The 21,385-nt window shown below is 38.1% G+C and overlaps 1 protein-coding gene across 1 annotated transcript in view; it reads left to right on the top strand.

The window, feature by feature from the left end:
• The window catches only part of dars1 (aspartyl-tRNA synthetase 1), an 82,816-nt gene that overhangs the window by 31,070 nt on the left and 30,361 nt on the right, over positions 1 to 21,385 (top strand). The window contains exons 7-10 of the mRNA XM_048533969.2: positions 3,778 to 3,880; positions 4,369 to 4,446; positions 7,963 to 8,022; positions 17,270 to 17,381. Of these exons, the coding sequence (XP_048389926.1) occupies positions 3,778 to 3,880; positions 4,369 to 4,446; positions 7,963 to 8,022; positions 17,270 to 17,381 (353 nt within the window). The remainder of the gene's footprint in view (positions 1 to 3,777; positions 3,881 to 4,368; positions 4,447 to 7,962; positions 8,023 to 17,269; positions 17,382 to 21,385) is intronic.

Raw genomic sequence — 21,385 nt, 5'->3', positions numbered from 1 at the left:
CATGCATAATTCGCTTATGAAGGCTTATGATTTGAGCTACCCCAATCTTTAGCACTGACGGCTGTTCAGGCTGCATCATTAAGTACGTTCAAGGCTAGGGTAGACAGTTTCTTAATCAGTAAGGGAATGAAGGTTACAGGGAGAAGGCAGGATTATCAGATCAGCCAGGATCTCATTGAATGGTGGACCATTCTCCTACCCACCTGCCTACCTGATCCATATAATGTTAATAGGTAGGATGTTTATACTATGGGCTTTGTTGGCCCACTTGGCTGGTTTGTAATGAATAACAGCATGGGTTCAATTTCCACAACGTCTCAGGAAGAACTATCCTTCTACATGCCTTCTCCTCAACTGATGCATTGTTACCCTCAGGTTAAGTCACAACGGTCATCTCTCTAATGAGAGAGTAGCTGTGAGATCCAGTAGGATATGATGATGTTGCCTTTTTAAGCTAATACAAAACCAAAAATTGAAGGTGCTGGAGGTACGAAGAATTGTAGCACTTGTTTCCTAAATTCTGCATTCTTCTCACACATGCTGCCAAACCTTCTGGATTTCTCTTTTTTATACACTTGGATTATGATGGGCAGAATAAGTGCAATAAAGCTTTATTCAAAGCAATAAAGCTTTGTTTCTACTTCAGAGCAGAAGAATCACAGTTTTCAGTTCAGTTCAGAAGAACTCCTGAGTTCATTTGAAAAGGGAGCTTCTATCCTAAAAGGAGAACAGTTCAGTAAACTTTTTAATAACTGGCATCTGTAGGATCGAGAGTGTGGCTGTTAGTCAAATAGTCTGGTTTTTCAAGAGGTTGACATAATTATGTAAAAACACACACTAATAGAAATGTAATGCAGGGGGTGTACACAACATTTATAACTTTATTTACAGCATAAATCATTTAAATAATATTGTAACTTTGCCCTAAGTAAAACTTACCAGCCTATCCTTCTCACACATCCTCAGCTTGGAGATAAACATTTGGAATTTCAGGTGTATTATTTTACTGAGGGAACCAGTTAAACCAAGTTTGCTGTTTATGGTCTATCAAGTCAGGTTTTAATCCAGGACCTGACTTGTCCAGTATTGCCATCAGCTGTGATTGTAACATTTGATAGCCAGTGTCATTTTTCTTATAAACATGTATTCTGCTAAAACATATTGTAAAATGGTGAAACTCTTTGATTTTTGCTTAAAAGACAAAATTGTACATGAACAAAACTCACATTTGATCTATCTATTGTACTTGAGTGATCAAAAGCTATGTTTTCTTTATAGGCAAGCATAAATGAGGATTGCTATCTTCAACCTTTTCTGTGAAATCAACTGAAGTAGGATCAATTACAACTATTCTTTCTTGTAGCCACCATGGGCACACTTGCTCCACTGCCACTATTAAATCAATACAGCACTACTTACATCTAATTTCATTGGTATCCACCAATAAACGAAACAAATCTTAATTATAAATCAAAGTCTCAACCAGAAATGTAATCTGCTGTTGTAGCCTGCTTGTGTTCTTGGTTTGCATGCTTTTTCTTTCTTCCCCTCTTTTCCAATTTAATATGTATGTCATTTGTTAAAAAGGAAAGACAGTGCTAAGTAATTGTAAAAACTTTATCAATTCCTGTCGAAAGAAGGTAGCACTTCAGTAATAATTGTTCTTCTCTGTGGCCATAAATAGAATGGGAAGACCCAGTGTAATCACAGAGTTGGGGCACCCTCACATTTAGATTTCATTAGTTTATTTTCGAAATGTGGGCATGATTTCTGAATAGTAATGGAGGCATGCACAGAATTTAGTCACTATGTACTGAGTGCTGATAAGCCATTTTCAATAACGTAGAAATCAAACACATGGCAAATAATGGTGATTGGGTTTAAATTTGCTTTAGTTTTATTGGGCACCAGCTGCAAAGTGCGCACATTCTATATGATAATTCAGAATGTTATTATTTGCGCCTTCTGCCAATAACTTTAATTTCACAGAAAAAAGAAATGATATAAGTACACCAATGTGTCTGTGACCTAAAATTTGTCCTTTATGCATTTCATGATAGAAGTCACATGCTGTAGAATAAGTCACTTGCTTCTGGTCTCAGCATTATCATAAATTCCTGTAGTTCTGTGATTTCCGGTTCACTTTAAATGTCAACAAATAGATCAGACCACAATATTTGGTTTAAGGTAGTAGTAATATTTATTTACTTTGGGGTAAATAGCCAAAGGCAGAGAAACATAACAAATGGCGTTAAAATGTTCCAGACTCAACATCAAAATGCTAGGCTTTGTGCCTTTTTAAACGCAAGTTGATATATCTTCAAGAGCTCCCCCATGAAAAATGAAAGCTGATCTTATTGAAACATATGTTGTGTTTTGAATAGAATGAAAATAAGGGACATAACTTTTAAGACCAATGGAGAGAAATGTTTTCTCACAGATACCATAAGACATAGGAATAGAAATAGGCCATTCAGTCTGTCAAACCATCTCCGCTATTCAAAGAGATCATACTGATTTGATCATCTTGAAATCCACTTTCCATCCTTATCCTCACAATCCTGCATTCCATTATTGATTAAAAATCTGTCCATCTCAGCCTTGAATATACTTAACAAACTAGCTTAGAATAGCCTTTGTGGGTAAGACTTCTGTAGATTGAGTACTCTTTCAGAAAAATTTCTTGTCTCTAAAGACAGTCATCACCATATGGAATCAACTTTTCTCAAAAGTAGTTAAATTTATTCAAGGATGAGTTAGACAGTTTTGACACAGGTTAAATTATTTATATTGTTTGTGAATGTGAACAATAGCCTTTCAGCCACCTGATAGCAGTAGTGACAAGGGAATAATTTTTTTAATGTAAAAAGGTGAGATCTGGAATGCAGTTTCTGAAAGGGTGATGGAACCATATTCAAATTTGACTTTCAAGAAGGAATAACATAAGTGTTTGAAAGGGGAAAAACTGTGGGGCTTTGAGAAGACTGTTGCATTGTTCCACCAAAGAGAAAATGGGCTAAATTGTCTTGTTAGTTCTGCTACTGAATGTGAAGCGGAGGTAATGTCTTTATCTTGAAAATCTCTTTAACTACTCAATACATCTCAAAAGTTTCAGTGCAGTTCAGTACACAGATGGGTTGTGATCCAAGCTAAAACTGATTAATTTTTGACAAATATTTCCTTTAGGAATCAGTTAACTTTGGGACATGGGATAACCTGACTACTTTTGTGGACAATAGTAGGAACTGTTTTCTGAAGAAGGGCCCAGACCCGAAGCGTCAGCTTTCCTGCTCCTCTGATGCTGCTTGGCCTGCTGTGTTCATCCAGCTCTACACTTTGACTACTTTTGTGCATTGTATTGTTCAGAAAGTTGTATATTGTTTTAGATTATTTCAACTGCTTTGCTGGAATCTGCATTTTTGTCTCGTCCATTCCAAGGATGCCTCTGAAATTATTAGCATTTATAAGCCATGTAATAAGCTCATCATCATCAGAAATGACAGGAAATAAGATCTGGTTTTATAGGAGCTGGTACAAGGGCTCTCTAAGTTAAGGAAAACTCTGCAGCAGTTCATTCAGTGCCTTTCCACAGGTTGAACACACCGCAAATGACTCAAAGATTTGAACCATATTGTTAGATTTTTATTTGCAGCATGCGTTGTGTCTGTTCAAAATTAACTTGCAATGCTTTACTATTGCACTGTAAATTTGTACTTATATTTGTATATGCTGCGGAAGTATGGATCGTAAATACTGATTTTCTTTTCTTTTACATAGCATCAGTAAAGAGAGTATAGTGGACGTGGAAGGTATACTCAGGAAGGTGGAACAAAAGATAGAGAGTTGTTCCCAGCAAGATGTTGAGCTCCACATTGAGAGAGTAAGTCCGTGCATTTAAGTTGGAAAATAACCTAAAAGAGTAAAATAAATAAGCATTTGTGGAGAATCCCATTTCAATTATAACTATATCTTTCACTTTGAGCTGTGCCTTAAGAAGATAATGTTATAAGCTAGTAACCTGAAACCTTGAATTACCAAATTACATTTCTGTGTTATGTTTTATACACAAGAGGATTTAACCCAAGTTAAACCCAATGGTATCATTCGATTAGCATACTTTACATTAAGCCAATGTTCCCAGTTTAATTTTGTGCTTTGTTTTAAATCCAAGCAGTGTTCAACTCGAAGTAATTTGAATTCAGTAATATTCAATTAGAGGCCAATAAACCTATTTAATATGCAAATTCAGTTTCAGTTGCATTTAAGGAAACATTTTTAGATGGAAACAGTGTCCTTTTAAGATATTTCTGTACTTTCTGTTATTTTGTTGTTACTGTCTTACTATTTATGCCGTCATTTTGTTTTCAGATCTATGTTATCAGCGCAGCTGAACCACGCCTGCCTTTGCAGCTCGAAGATGCAATGCGCCCTGAAGCAAATGATGAGGTAAATAATACTATCCAAATATCATTGAGCATTTCAGTGCTATATTTTACTTCCATTTGTATACACTGACTTTTGTGTAATTGTCCAAGCTTAATTTTCTTTATTCTTTGCCTTGTTTGAATGCTGCCAGGGTAAAACCTCCCGAATGATTTCTGTATGCAATTGGTTGTCACTTCCAAATATATTTGAACTCATTTAACCTCTATGCAGGGTCGATTTGCTGAAACAAATGTAGTAAAACACCTATACAAATGAACCTCTAATAAATTGATGTATAAGTGCCACCGAAGCCAGATTATGGAAGGACATTTTGGCATTACTTTCACTTGACAGACAAGATGACTGTTTACTATCTTAATTTTCAAATGCATTTCTATTTAATTGCATTTATACCCATGATCAGTCAATTGGTCATTGATGTCACAAGAGTTTTGTGACACTATTAATCATGAGTCGGGTTCTTCCTGTGAATAAATTTACAGTCTCAGATTTGACTTCCACTTGGCCTTTCCCTAACTGGAACTGATCCTGTTGCGTTGTCAGGAAAACCTGAAATTGTGCCAAGTTATTAGCTCAACATCGCATTGCAGTTGTAGTGTTGCAAATTCATATCTCACAGCATGTCCTTTTGCTTACTAGACTAACAATTAGTAAATTCATTATAGGTGATCTGGAGAAGTGCAGTGAAATTCATTTGCATTATGTTTTGGTATCTGCAGCATTACTGCTTTGGATGTAATACTGAATGGACAGAAATAATTTGGACATAATTTGTGTTTGAATCAAGAATGTTAAAAATTACAGGCATGTCTTGGTGAAACCTTAGTTGAACACCAAACTGCTTTTACTTCAGAAATCAAACAACACCAGGTTTTAGTCCAACAGGTTTATTTGAAAACACAAGCTTTTAGAGTCTTACACCTTGAGGTGTTAGTGAGAAGGGTAGTATCACTGATAAAACCTTTAGTCTGCTCGGGACAGTGACTCCAAAGGAATTTGGGGACTTATATATACATATTAATCAATTAAAACCTTCTGATTAAAGATTTAACAACATCTTTAGGTGTGTTTAGTACATCCTCATCAGTGGTGTAACGCTTTGATCTTTTACTTGTAAATTCTGTGTCTGATAGTACCTTATCACTAACACCTGAAGGAGGAGCAAGACTCTAAAAGCTTGTGTTTTCAAATTAACCTGATGAATAATAGCCCAATGTCGTTTGATTTCTGACCTTGTCCATCCTAGTCCAATACTAGCATCTCCACATCATGGTTTTACATGGGATAATCCTTTTCTCTTCTAAACAGTCAGTGACACAGGCTAGTTTTTATTTTCTAATTCCATTGTCCTTAAAGTATCTTGCAATTATTTCTGCAAATACGAAAGTCTTGATGCATTTTGTGCCCTTGTATGAACAATGGCTACATTTCTAATAAGATCCATCTAAGAATCGTCTATAGCATTAGCAATGTTTGCTCCAAGTAAAATTTGATCTTGATGTAAACAACCTGACAGAAGTAACATTCCATCCTCTTTTCTTCCCATTTGCAGCAGATGCAACATGTCCCATGTGAGACAGGATTGATTGAGGTCCATTTGTAGACCAGTGGAATAGTAGAGCTGCATATATTCTGAACCTAGTAGATAGCAATACAAAAGTAGGACTAAATTGGGAATTTAATTAGATATCTCATGATGAAAATGATCTTGATTTTCTCCATACCCTTCAACTTTTGTAGCATGGGATCTCAACCTGATCATATCAGCTGAATGCGTATCAGATTCTAACTCTACCTAAAATGTCAAAACTTCTTGTGGAAACTCTGTAAAAATGTAAACTATAATTTCTCCTTAGTGGATCAGAGATCCTTGGTAATTTGCAAATAAATGGTAATAGAAGAAAGTACTTGCCACGGTATATTTCACAAACCCTTGTATTTTTTTCTGAGATATCATTTATATTTTATAAATAACATGTAAAGATATCAAATTGAATGAACATTACAGCAAGTTTTTTTACTATTGTTTGTGTAGTCATTGAAGCATTGATTATTTGAGCTGTAGTATTAATGAGCACGAGTCTATGAAAGTAACTACATCTGAGACGGGAATTGTCAGAAACCCACAAACTTTAGAAGCATTACTAAAAAATGCATGTCTGCCAACAGCTATGAATTCCTTAATCTAATACTAAATTTGTCACCCACATCGAATAAGTTATGTGATGCGAGAATCACATTTGAAGGTTGCACCCCAGTGATTTAACTGCTTTTTTAAAATCTAGATTAAGTTATTATACTGACTGTGGTTTTCTAATAGCAGATGCTTATGAAGCTCATTAAAATATGTAGAAAACCACAACTGGAACAACATAAATTTCACCACTAAATTTGCTCTGTGCAAAGTCACAATAGTCTCTGACCATTATTCCTGATTTAATGAAATGTTATGAAATTTCTGTTGACATTTAAAGTGACGGATGCAACAGTACACCAATGTAATGATGCTTTACATTGAGAACTTGAATGAAAATCAATTGAAGATTCAACTGAAATATATAAATGCAAAAGATATTTTGACTAGCAATGCCTCAATTGCAAATTAATAAATAATGAATTAAGTACCACTAATCAAAGCAATTTAAAATAACTGAAAAATTATGAATTGATGAAGGAATCAATTATTGATAATCAAAATACAATAATTAAAAATTGATTTGTTTTTATTTGCGATCTTTTGAATTTTTAATGGTATTTTAACTATTTCACAGCATAGAATATTTCAGTTATTATCTCAAAACAAGAAAAATTACTGTCCATAAATAAGTAAATTATGGTATATGTTAAGACTTTGGTCTACTATCTATGTCGGCTAAGTGACATGACAATTTACAGATGTCAAAAATAAAATCCTTTGGGACAACATGTCTAACAGTGCAGGTGTTTAAAAGGGGGAAACGTGATCAAACTGTTAGCAGATGGTTACAGTCTCTGTGAGGTCAACAATAAAAAAAGTTAAAAATAGTATATAATTGCACTTTATGTTGGAGTTGTACATTTTTAAAAATGTATCAGTGTATTGAGTTTTTGGAGTGGTAACTGCATCCTCCACATGTGGTTCCTCCTCTATAATTGTTAATGTTTTCATGCACCTCCAGATAACCATTTGGGTTTGTTGATTGTAACATGGTTGATATCTTAACTTTTTAATGAATATTCATTAAAATGAATATCATTAGAAAGCTTAGGTCAGTATCTTCCAGTGTAATTTGACAAATTATCACCAGCCAGTTTTTCACACTTTTTTTTGTATTAGTTAGTTTGTTGAGTTAGAACATGCGCTAGGAGTGGGGGGAGGCGAAAGGGAAATGAAGACATGCTGTGCAATCTTTATTTTTAAGTCAGAATATATCCAGTCCACCAATAAGTTACAAGTACAAATATTTGGAATAAAGATGCAATGACTATAATTATTTAATCCCTCATTCATATTCTTCTTATACTTTTCCTACCTAGGAAGGAAGGGCTACTGTCAATCAAGATACAAGACTTGATAATCGAATAATTGACCTAAGGGTAAGATAAATAATGTATGGCATTCTGACAGTGGGTCATTGGTTGATCTGAATTGTTAACTCCTTCTCCCTCCAGACCTCCTAATTACATCTTTCATTTTCTCTTCCTTGAGATTTCCAGCACCATGGATGTTAAACCATACAGTTTATAATATATAGTATATGGTTTAACATCCTTTGGGGTACCGAGCAGTAGTAATCATAGATATTCTCCACAAATATGTTTAATGTTGAATTGTCTACCTATGTTAAAGTTTCTTCCTCATCGCCATCGTAAACTCCATTCTGCAGCAAAATTTTCATGACCGAGTTGAGCTCTTCTCACTTCTGCCACAAAAATGTCCAAAGTTAACAATTTTCAATGATGAAAATTGTTTCCAATTTTTCATTCGTGTGCATTTGGTTGTTTTAGGTTGACTGAAGTGACTCACTTCATGCCTAATTAACCTAGTCAATTCTCAAACCATCTAAAGTGCATAACTGGTGTCTAGTGCCCTATTACATGGATACTTAACTCAATATTATGTTTCTGTATAAATATTCCCAAATTAGCAGACCAGTGTCATGGAAAAATAACCTGTTATTAGACCTTGTACCGTGGTATTTGTACCTTTCAATGGATTAGATTTGTATGTTTAATGGCAACTAAATTGCACTTGAGCTTGTTTTGTAGATTTCAAGTCATTACTGTCTGGAATCTAATTCTTTGTTTAATATCCCTGAATTTTTGTATAGGATCCATGGAATCGATACATGGGCAAGCTTGTTAATGCAGTTATGTTCTTCCCAGACATTATATGTATACAATTTATATAAGTCTTGAATATTTACTATACAGTGATGAGATCTAGTACAGAAACATCTGTAGGTCAGTAACTAGAAATTGTTCAGTCAAAATTGCTCCTTTAAAAACATAATCCAAATCAAACAGATTTGATCATTTTCTAGAATCGATTCTCAATGTAGGCACCCTAATTACATTTGAGCATTTGGCTTGAACTATCTTTGAAAATGAGTAAGAAATATGTTTCATTTCTGTTGGTGAATTTCCCTCTAGTAAATTGAGCCTGTGTATTCCATTGCTAGGACTTGAGTGTGCAATTAAATCTACTCCAGTGTAGATGTGTAGGTTTGCAGCATTATCTTCAGATAAGGTGTTAAACAAACATTTCAAAAATGAAAAAACATCGAGTATTTCTTCGTCTCCTTGTATGTGGGAAGTAATTGCTGCATAAAATTTGCTTACAGTGCAGCTGCTTCAATCCAAGAGGTAAGTAATTGTGTGAAAAAGATTGAGATAGTTTTGGCAGACCATGTAAGTGTTATCTATTTTTTCTTATTTGAAATTTGGTTTTCCTTTCATTTGTGTGTGCCATGTTCAATATTTCCCATTTCATTATCTAAAGTGAATGGAGAAAACAATACTTATGGCTTGAAACACAAACTTGTTTGGTTACTGACAAAATTATTTATTTAAACTTATCTATTTGTGTGTGAACTGAGTTATTCTGAGATTTTCTGGTATTCAGCTTCTGCTGTATGGAGAGGCTGAATAGGCTGGGGCTATTTTCCCTGGAGAATCGGAGGCTGAAGGGTGACTTTCTAACGGTTTATAAAACAATGGTGGGGTGGTGGGGGGGAAATAGGGTGAGAATAGGCAAGGTCTTTTCCCCAGGATAGGGGGAATCCAAGACTAGAGGGCATAGGTTTAAGGAGGCAGCGGAAAGATATAATAGGGACCTCAGAAAAAACTCTTTCAGGCAGAGGATGGTGCCTGTACGGAATGAGCTGCCAGAAGTGTTGGAGGCTGATACGATTACAGCATTTAAAAGGCATCTGGATGTGTACTGAATAAGAAGGGTTAGAGGAATATAGACCAAATGCTTGCAAATGGGATTAGATTTATATAGGATATTTGGTCAACATGGACAAGTTAGACTGAAGGGTCTGTTTCCGTGCTATATATCTCTATGACTCTATGGTCAACAATATTTCAAATGAATAATATTGTGACATTTGTTATGCAGTGAATTCTTTGCAAATGAACTCTCCCAAAAATTGGATTCTTTGTGCAAGTTCCAAAAATCCCAGGTTAGTGCAGATACAAATGGTCTAATAAAGCCATGACGTTTGTAAGTTATGTGCAAACGAGCAGCCAGTTCACTCAGTCTGTCAATGATTTAAAAGTGTCATAAGTAACAAAACTAAGTGCAAGGCAGCTGAGAAAAACAACTTTGTGTAAGAGAGTTCTTTATCCAGCATGCACAGCAGCAGCTGTGTCATTGGGAATGAATGTTTGCATTGCTATTACAAGAAGGCCAAAAGCTCCCAAATAGGTTTATGGTGACTGGAATCAAGAATCCTGAAATTGTGGATATGGACAGTGAGTTGACCTGATACCATCGAGGCAGATATCGAAAAGGGCCCCAACAGATGAGACAGAAAGCAAGAAATGTAATAAATTTCACAACTTTTGGATGTCACAAAACATCTTACAGCTGATTAATTTTCATTGAAATGTTGTCATGTAGGAAAGCACAGATCAATTTGTAGACAAGATCCCACAAACAAGAATGAAATAATGACCAGATTATCTGATTTAGAGGTGCAAATTGAGAAATATAAATATTGGCACAATTGCTGGCAGATCTCTGATTTCCTTCATACAGTGCCATGGTTTTCCCCTCCCCTCAGTCCCTGAATTGCCCCTGTCCAAACTCTCATTTGTGATGTCAGGGATTCTCGCAACTTTTTATACTGGCAGTCATTGCATGAAGTCACAAAGAAATCTTTTCATTTGCAAGGGTCCTACTCTACCTTGATAAAACAAATCGAATAGCATTTATAGTGTTATGATCTGATATGTGTTGTTTAATGGGAGGAAGGAGTTTCTAAATAGGACAGGGGAGGATACTGGTCCCTGTAATGTATCTAGAATCTCTGGTGCACTCTGGCCCTACAATAGCCACATTTCTGAGTACAGCCTGTCACTGTTGTAAATATTAGGATCATGACACCCTTTTATCAATGAAGAAAATCATAACAATTTATGAGCTGAAATCACAACTGCATATACTTGGCTCCACCTGAATGGTTGTTTATAGACAGAAGCAGAAACAAGGTGTTTCCCCAGATGTGAAGCATAGTTAGTACAGTCATGGTTAAAGTACTTATTGAGGTTATTTGGCCTATCATGCTTTGGCAGTTCTTTACTAAAGCAACACAAATTCAGTCCTATTGCTTTATGTCCCCACAGCCCTATTATTTAGATGCAAATGTTTAACAACTCTTCAGTTCAAATATATAATTATTTTTGCAACAGCAAATTATCATGATAAACTAGTCTGTACGCCCACCTTCTGAAAACAAAAAAATTGTCTGGACTCAGTTTTAAATTGATAACTAGTTTAGTTCCGGTCAAAGAAAATAGTCTGTCACAACTCATCTCAAATCTTATATAAATGTAAAAACTCCAGTAAATCATTTTGTCCTTTTCTGCTCTGTGGAACAAATTCCAGTGTCTAAAAGTCTCCCCGTTAACTAGGATTTATCATAACAGTGACTCGAATTTAACATAATAACATGCATTAAGGTATTTTATTAAAGGTGTCAATAAAAATCAATACCAAGTTAAAGAAGAAAGGGTTGAACATGATGTTAAGTACTTAGTTGAATTGGTATATCCAAAGGAGACTCTTAAAGGAGGAGATGGAGTAACAGTGAGTTTAGAAGGGGAATTTCAAAAGCTGGGATGGATAATGTCACAGGGAAAGGCCTGGGTGATTTAATTGCGAGTGTGAACAACTTAAATTATGACTTCTCCCTCTTCAGTGACCCGATGTATTCGCAAGGAGAAGGGTGATGGGCAGTCTGAATTAGGTGGAGTATAGAATATGTGCGTTGAGCTGAAGATTGCGGTAGGCAGGGACTAACCAAGAGGACTCTTGAATAATTGATGCTAATGGTAAGAAAGGAATCTGGGGGTTTCAGTATGTTGTTTGAGGTACAGGGGAAGGCAATCAGTAATTTTGTGGAGATGCAAGAGTTTTTTATTCGGTCAGAACGTCTGCTTAGATTTGATGGCAAATGGAGTTTATGAATATTGTAATTCATCTTGAATCAGTTCAGGCAATAGAATGAGGAATGGAATTTGTAACAGAACCAAAGAAGTTAGTTGCAATCTTGCCAATATTCACTTGAAAGTAATTATAGTTCATCCGACCTGAACGTTACACACGGCCTCAGTTACATTCAGTTCCAAATGAACTGTAATGTTGCACAGAGTCAATGGAATTATCAAGGTGTTTGTCAATGTGGTTAAAGTTTACCCATTAACTGCAGATTATGTAGCCAAGAGGCAGCATGTTGATGATGTAAATGGAAGCGCCATCTTGGACAATTCTGGATTGACTATCCATTTTTGGGCGTGATGCTCCAATGATCATTGGGTTAGAACGAAACCAAAGGAAGACAGTGACATGTAAGTTGAAAGTGGATGAGAGGGACGAATAAGGATGATATGTTAGTCATGTTGAAAGTTATGTAGAAGATGAAAAAGAATAATGCATCATAGATATGATTACTAAGACAGTTGTTCATGACTTTGGTTCAAACTGCTTTTACGCTGTTGGAGGGCTAGCAGGCTGATTGGAATACTTCAGAAGGCAAATTGCAACTGAATTGGACATGGAATAAGAGGGAGGGAAATTGGCTTTGGAGCTGGGGTCTATGGCTAGCAAGATCAGAGCGGTTGATGTTTGAGTTTTTGAAGTAGTGGGGATTGATGTGATTTTAAAGGGGAGTGAAAGGCCTAATAATAAGACATAGGAGCAGAAGTAGACCATTCACCCATTGAGTTTGTTTAGTTAGCATAGAAGACAAATAATGAGTTTGTATGATTATTTGTTTCTTGTGAATGCAGTAAGTAGGATGTATGGACAAGGTGAACTTTGAAAAAGCAGACGAAAATTATTGAGAAACTGACTAAGATTGGGGGTTTTGAATCTAGAGAGAGAGGATAGACTTTAATGGATGACAAGATGGGGAAAGATGCAGAAGAATCTGAATTGATAGCTCCTTTCTAGTCAATAAATTTAACAAATTCTTTGCTCTTGTTAAGGATGACGTTAGAAGGTTTTTGGTTGGAATTAACAGTTGAATCATACAACTTACAACATCTATTATCTCTAACACTTTATTTTTGGTCTGTTAACCAACTACCTGCTTGTGTTTTTCTTGCGTCATGTAACGGAATTTTTATTTCGAGCCTCCTGTGGAAAACCTTATCAAAGATCCATTTGCTCTATAGTTCCCTTATCTATCCAATAAAGCTCTCCTTCAGAACAGTTCTATTAAATTTGCCAGCTGTATCTGGGGCATTTAATAAATCTTTCGTGACATTCTGCATAAGTTTGTACATCTCCAACAGTTGAATAATTTTATCTCAAATTCATGAATCCAGTAATTTGCCCACAACTTATGTTATATATCACTGTCACAGTCTATGGTCACCTTGATTATCCTTCTCTTCCTTTCTTAAAGGTGTTATGATGGCCAGCCTTAATTCCCTGGTGATAATTTGCATATTTCAAGAGCATTGTGTTCAATATTTTTTACACTCCCTCTCCAACCTTCTTCAATAGCCCAGTATGCACATAGATATTTCCACAACCTGTCATATTTTGTTTTCAGAACCAGTTCCTTGTAGATGATATCATTAACACTTCAGTATCTTTAGTATACCTACCAACTTATAAACATGCTGTAATATATTTCATTCTCCACACAAAGACTACCTGTCTCCACACTGAGTAGTTCTACTTCTGTTTAGCAGTTCATTAATTTTTAAATGTCCAAAAATGTCCTGACTGTTCTATTTTATGATTGTTTGCTGTTTTCTCATGATAAATATCCTGGTTTTTACTGATGCTTCTCTTGTTTTAAATTTTGAATTTGACCCATTTATCTGTAGAACTCCATCCTTTGTAGTGATTTCTCATTTATTATGAATGTGTCCATTTTGCACTGTATCCATCTCATATTTGAAGATTCCACTATTGTTTGCTGACTTCTCTACCCAGTTACTTTGGGATCAATTTCTCCCTACCCAACCAAAGTTTACTTTTTCCGGTAATAAATGAATTGGGAATAGATAATCAAGTGTTAATTCTCTCAGCAAAGTCATTAAAATTAAGTACACAATGGTATTGTGAAGTTATGGCTGAGTAATCCAAAATATGTTATGTACAGAAAGGCATTCGTTTTGTTTATTTGTTCTGCTGAAGCGTTGAATAGTGAAATTGTGGGTTTTCACTAGGTCAGTGTCAATTGGGGTTAGTGTGGTTACAAAAGGAAGTCATGTGTATGAACTCTTTGTCAATAATTAGTCAAGTGAGTCTTTCATATTTATATCACTATATAACTATATTATGTTTTATACCATTATACTTTTAACTTAGACACCACTTACTAAAGGATGTAGTCATAAGTCAAAACATGACTAATATTTTGGCACTTGGTGAATGCATTGAGTGCAACCAAGTTTGCTCCATCTAAATATGACATAAAGAAACTGTGACGGATTCAAACTATTTTGCTGTAACAAACTGAACTGCTAGGCACTAAGACATAAATAAAGTTATTCAGCTAACGCAGTGCTGTTTAATCTTATTGCATGAGAAGCCAGTTTCAGTTTTTTTTCTGAATTAAGGGATGATGAACCAGTTTTTGACAGATGCGTTATAGTCTTGTTTTAAATTCATGTTTAAAGTAATAAATTGATAATTTTTAAAAATAAGTAAGTAACAAATAAGATCACTAAAAAGCACCAAGCAGCAAAACCTACCAATAAAATCTTCCTTGCCCATTCTCTCAAGAAGCAGAGGTGGAGCAAGAAACAAACTAGGCTCTAACCCCTGATTAACAGGGAAGGACAGGGAATCAGGGCTAAACTTTAGTGTAACCAACCAGTTGCCTCTTGCAACGTGCATCCCAAGTTGACCTCAGCCAAATTCATAAAAACATGGGGGTCAGAAGCAGGTTGTCATACTCTCTGGGTTTTCTTATCCTGGTCCATTGTATGGCTAGATGTTTGGAGGAGGAGGATGAGTAAGGAAAGGATACACGTGTGCCCGACTCACTCCCAGTTTTAGTTCTTTCATGTGAGCATTCACATTCAAACACACACACTCGTTTTCTCAGACTCATAACTTCATTCTTCTTGCACTCCCATACTCACTCAGTGTCCATAACACAAACACACAGTCACTCAATCTGTCTCAAACACTCAAATAAATGCCTGCATGCATACAAAATCAAGTGTACTCATTTATTCCCCTGACCCGAGGCCTGTAGAGTTTGGAAATTTTACTGCTGAGAAACAATTGAGGGTGGCTTTGCGGGTTTCAAGATTTGTATCCCACTCCACCCTGTTTACCATCCTGTTATAGAGTCGTCGAGCCATAGAGTAATACAGCATGGAAACAGACCCTTTTGCCCAAGCTAGTCCATGCTGACTGTGGTACATGCTCAGCTAGTTCCAGTTGCCCGCCACATTTGATCTATATCCCTCTAAACTCTTCCCATCCGTGTACCTATCCAGATGTTTTTTAAATGTTGCTATCGTACCTGTCTCAATCACTTTCTCTGGCGCCCATTCCACATATGCACCACTCTTTGCAAGAAGAAGTTGCCCCTCAGGTTCTCCTTAAATCTATCCCCTCTCACCTTAAACCTATGCCTTCTAGTTTTCAATTCCCCACTCCTGGGGAAAAAGACTATATGTATTCATCCTATCTATGCCCTCATGATTTTATACACCTCAAAAAGGTCACCCCTCATTCTTTTAAATCCCAAGGAATAAAGTCCTATTTTGGCCAGCCTCTCTCTGTAACTCAGGCCTGCTACACCTGGCCTCATCCTTGTAAATCATTGTAAATCATTGTTGCACACTTTCCAGTTAAACTCCTCCAATCACAGTTAAACTGGAAAGTTCCAGTCCCAACTCCTGTACTCTGTGCCTCAACCAATGAAGGCCGGCATGCAAAATGCCTTCTTTACCACCCTGTCCCCCTGTGACACCACTTTCAACAGACTGTGTACTTATACTCCTAGGTCCTTCTGTTTCCCAACACTCCTCAGGACCTTACCATATACTGTATAAGTCCACCTTGGTTTGACTTTCCAAAATGCAACACCTCATACTTACCTGTATTGAATAGCATTTGCCGATCCTCAGCCCACTTCCCCATCTGATCGTGATCCCTCTGTAATTTTTGACAACCGGAGCCTAATTTGTTTCTTGGTCCAGCTCTGCTTCTTGAGAGAATAGGCAAGGAAGATTTTATTGGCAGGTTTTGCTGCTTGGTGCTTTTTAATGGTCTTATTTATTACTTACTTATTTTTGATAACTATCAACGATACCTCCTAATTTTGTATCATCCACAAACTTATGAATCATGCCTTCCAGACTCTGCCATTTTGATAGCCTCATCTTATTATAGAGGGTCGTAGCCAGCAAAGGTAGGCCAGAGCATTCCAAGTGCAGAGAAAAAGTGAAACATTTGGAAAAATGTGAAGCCACTCACCTTCACATTTCTCGCTGCTCCTCCAATCACAGGGTGTTTTTCTTTCACCTAGTAGCAGCAATAAATCAGTTCCTTGCAGATCTGTAGCTTCCACTTAGCTGTATTTTCAGTAGTGAGTCCACATGCCATATAAATGTCATAGTGGACAAGATTCTAGTCCATATAGAATACATGTGAGAACCTTAAGATAACTCCTTTGTTGGGCATTGCAATTTTAGCTATTGTGTCTGAAAGTGATGGCAACATAAAAATGTGCAAATAAATTAAATGATCAGTTTTCCATAACTCTACTGACATTAGTTTATCATTACAACTGCAGTTGGAGCTAAGGTTTTTAATTTTTATAATGTAGCTTAATGGATTCTGCATTTCCTAAATGGTCAGAAACTGTTAGATTAGCTACTTTTGCTTTCAAAAATATTCTACACAATTTTGGAGATCCTATCAAATGGCAGTCACACAGACAAGCTATTACAGTGACTAATAATGTAAAACATGATAAAATATTTTTTGTGGTTATGTGAGGGCCAGCAGAAAATTAGATTTTAATGAAAATAAATGTTTATGTTACTAATCCTAGGATTTATTATTAAAATCTCAGCAGCAACTATTACAATCAGTACCCATACAGCAAGTTTAGTTCATTTATTGACTATATTGCAGACGATGACCAGTCAATCTATCTTTCGATTGCAAGCTGGTGTATGCCAACTGTTCCGGGAAACGCTAATCAAAAAGGAATTTGTTGAAATCCAGACTCCCAAAATTATCTCAGGTACATACGCATTTATTTACTTTTAGATCTGGTCGTAAATGTCTCTGCTGCATGTGCTATATAATATAAAATTTAAAACATCATTAAAAACATTAACTGGAGATGTCATATCCATACATTGTCAGTAGTTTATGGATGAGGCAAGTGCTTTTTACAAAAAGATTCTCAGTTTTGGAACGTAATCCCAAGATACAAGTAAATATCCTAAAGTCCTATAATAATATCAGACTTTCTGACCCCATACATTACCAAATATAATATGCTTAGCTCCCCCTATGCATGCATTAATCGGTGGCAGCTTCTGTCTCCGAAGGCAAAGGAGTTCTTTGTGGTGGTCAGCTCTATTAAGCATGACCTGGTATGGCTCAGGAGCCTCACTCTCGACTTTGCAATTGCTGCCAGATTGGTTACAGACAGAGACAATGGACTGAGAGTGACATGTTTTGTTGATCTCTGTTTTCTTTGGGCCCTTTTCTTGGGCAGCTGAACATTTCTACTCAGCTCCTTCAGTGACTTCGGAACGGTCAGTTGACAGATCATAGCTATTATTATCCTTTTCCGAAGAAAGGTCACCGTTTTTGTTTTTGTCATGTGTATCAGCAATCGTCTCCTGATTGTCATCGTTAATATTCATCACCTCCATATGCAATTGAAGGTGTCTTTGTATAAGAAATATGGTCACACGGGCCAAGACCTCATGGCCAATTCACCGTGCAGAAGGTCATCTTTGAGTATATAGCTATCATCCATCCAGAAATTGGTCAGGCCAGTGCGGCAATTGTTGGTTAAGCAACAAGTTGACGCTGATGGAATTAACATGCTTTAGATCTCTGAGTTTGAGATCGTGTCCTGGCATAGCATTAACATCTGGAGTTTTGCCCATGGCAAGCAAGTCAATAGTTTTGCTAGGCACCTCTACTGAGACTTTGCAAGCGGCATAGACTTGAAGAACATTTTGTGCAGCATCTGCGCTCTGTACATGACAAATGACAACACCTTCCAGTTGCCAACTATTTCAACTCTCCCTCCTACTCCCTGGGTGACATGTCCATCCTGGGCTGCCTCCAGTGTCACAATGACATCACCTGCAACCTGGAGGAGCAACACCTCATATTTCGCCTCAGGATACTACAGCACAATGGCCTAAAAATGGAATTCAGCAGTTTTAAAATCTCTCCATCCTCCTCCCCCCACCCCCGGCCTCATCCCAGGTCCAAGCCTCCCTCTCAACCCTGCCTCCTTGACCTGACACAACCTGTTCATCTCTCCCACCTATCTGCCCCCCCATCTCACTGACTAATCTCCATCACTCCCTACTTGCACTCACCTATCACCATCCCACCTACCTTCCTTAACCCCACCCCTCCTTTATTTATTTCCCAGCTCCCATCTCCTCTCTCTCCTCCCCCCCCCATTTCTGAAGAAGGGTCCTGACCCAAAACGTCAACTTGCCTGCTCCTCTGATGCTGCCTGGCCTGCTGTCTTCCTCCAGCTCCATACTGTGTTGTCTACTGAGAGTTTCATGTTCAGGTCTATCATGACAGGCAGCCTTTCTGTGGTCAGAGATAATGGGGGCTGCAGATGCTGAAGAATCCAAGATAACAAAGTGTGGAGCTGGATGAACACAGCAGGCCAAGCAGCATCTCAGGAGCACAAAAGCTGATGTTTCGGGCCTAGACCCTTTATCACAGAGCCTTTCTGTGATGTTTAGATTTTCCCTGGTGTCACGACAAAAAGACACCCATGTGGAATTTGCTGAAAATCAACATAGCATTTTTGCATGAGATCAGTCTTGCCAAAAGTGGATCACTGAAAGTAAATCATATCAGTAGCAAATCCTCCAGTTCCAAAACCACACTGAGATTCAGAATAGAATTGTTCAGTAAAGGTCTGCAGTCAGTCATGGGCAACATGGGCAGATAGTTTTCCACAATGCTTAACGGGGTAGTGTAATGATGGGTAATGCGATTGCTGCAGTTATCCTTAGTGTTGTACAGGATTTTAGTTCATAGCATGTAAGAGCAGAAGCTATTACATCATTCAATGAGATTCTGCAGATCTGACAATCCTCAGCTCCACTTTAGTAACTTTTCCCCATACTTCATTTTTCTTAACTGATTAAAAATCTGTCTGTTCAGTCTTGAATGTACTTAATGACCCAGCCTCAATTCAAAAATTCACTACACTCTGAGAAGAAATTTCTCCTCATCTCTGTTTTAAATGTTTGACCCCTTATTTTGAGCATATGCTGTCTGGTCTCAGGCTCTTCCCTACAATGGTATAGGGCCTTTCCATACCCACTGTGTCATGTCTCCTAAAACATCTTGCATGTTTCAATAAGATTGCCTCTCGTTCTACCACATTCCAATGTGTGCAGGTTCAAGCTACACAACCTCTCCTCATAACGCATCATTGGGAACAATGAGGTTAGAGGCTGTGGGTGCGAGGTCACCTGAATCATGACCCCACCCCCGAACACCAAACCATTATCTCCCAAACCATCCACAACCTCATCACCTCAGGAGACCTCCCACCCACAGCCTCTAAACTCATCGTTCCCCAACCCTGCACCGCCTGCTTCTATCTCCTTCCCAAAATCCACAAACCTGACTGCCCTGTCAACTCATTGTCTCCGCCTGCTCCTGCCCCATCGAACTCATCTCCACCTATCTAGATTCCATTTTCTCCCACATGGTCCAGGAACTCCCTACCTATGTCCGTGACACCACCCATGCTCTCCACCTCCTCCAGAACTTCCAATTCCCTGGTCCCCAACACTTCATTTTCACTCTGAACGTCCAGTCCCTATACACCTGCATTCCCCATGCCGATGGCCTAAAAGCTCTCCGCTTCTTCCTGTCCTGCAGACCCAACCAGTCCTCCTCATCTGCTTATCCAAACTCGTCCTCACTTCTCCTTTAATTCCTCCCACTTCCTACAGACAAAGGGGTGGCCATGGCTACCCGCATGGGCCCAAGCTACGCCTGCCTCTTTGTAGGGTACGTGGAACAATCCCTCTTCCAAAGCTACACTGGCCCTAACCCCCACCTCTTCCTCCGTTACATTGCTGACTGTTTTGGCGCCACCTCGTGTTCCCACGAGGAACTCGAACTGTTCATCCACCTCACTAACACCTTCCACCCCAACCTTAAGTTCACCTGGACCATCTCTGACAGCTCTCTTTCCTTCCTGGACCTCTCTGTCTTCATCTCTGGCATCCACCTGGAAACCAATATCCATTTTAAACCTCCCGACTCCCACAACTACCTGAAATATTCCTCCTGTCACCCACCTTCCTGTAAAAATACCATCCCCTATTCCGAATTCCTTCACTTCCGCTGCATCTGCTTCTGAGATGAAGCATTCCACTCACGAATATCCCAGATGTCCTCTTTTTTTCAAAAACCGCAACTTCCCCTCCATAGTGATCAAAAATGCCCTCGACTGTGTCTCCTGCATTTCCCGCAACGCATCCCTCACACCCCCTATTCGCAATAATAACCAAAACAGAATTCCCCTCATTCTCACGTACCACCCGACCAACCTCCAAATCCAAAGCATCATCCTTCAACATTTCCTCCATCTGCAATCCAACCCTACCACCAAAGACATTTTTCCCTCCTTACCCTTATGTGCTTTCCGGAGGGACCACCCTCTCTGTGACTCCCTTGTCTGCTCCACACTCCCCTCCAGCCCCACCACCCCCGGCACTTTTCCCTCCAACCAAAGCAAGTGCTACACCTGCCCCTATACCTCCCTCCTCACCCTGATCCCAGGCCCTAGCAAGATTTTTCACGTCAAACCGATGACAGATGTGCAGGTGAACATCATTATATACTGTATCCGCTGTTCCCATTGTGGCCTCTTCTACATCGGGGAAACCAAACGGAGGCTTGCGGCCGCTTTGCGGAATACCTACGCTCAGTTTGCAACAAACAACTACACCTCCCAGTCGTGAGCCATTTCAATTCCCCCCCCAATCCTCGGACGACATGTCCATTCTG

The sequence above is a fragment of the Stegostoma tigrinum genome, chromosome 7 (assembly GCF_030684315.1).
Source record: "Stegostoma tigrinum isolate sSteTig4 chromosome 7, sSteTig4.hap1, whole genome shotgun sequence".
NCBI lineage: Eukaryota > Metazoa > Chordata > Chondrichthyes > Orectolobiformes > Stegostomatidae > Stegostoma > Stegostoma tigrinum.
Note: the sequence above shows the minus strand (reverse complement) of the source record. Positions and strands in the feature narration are given on the sequence as shown.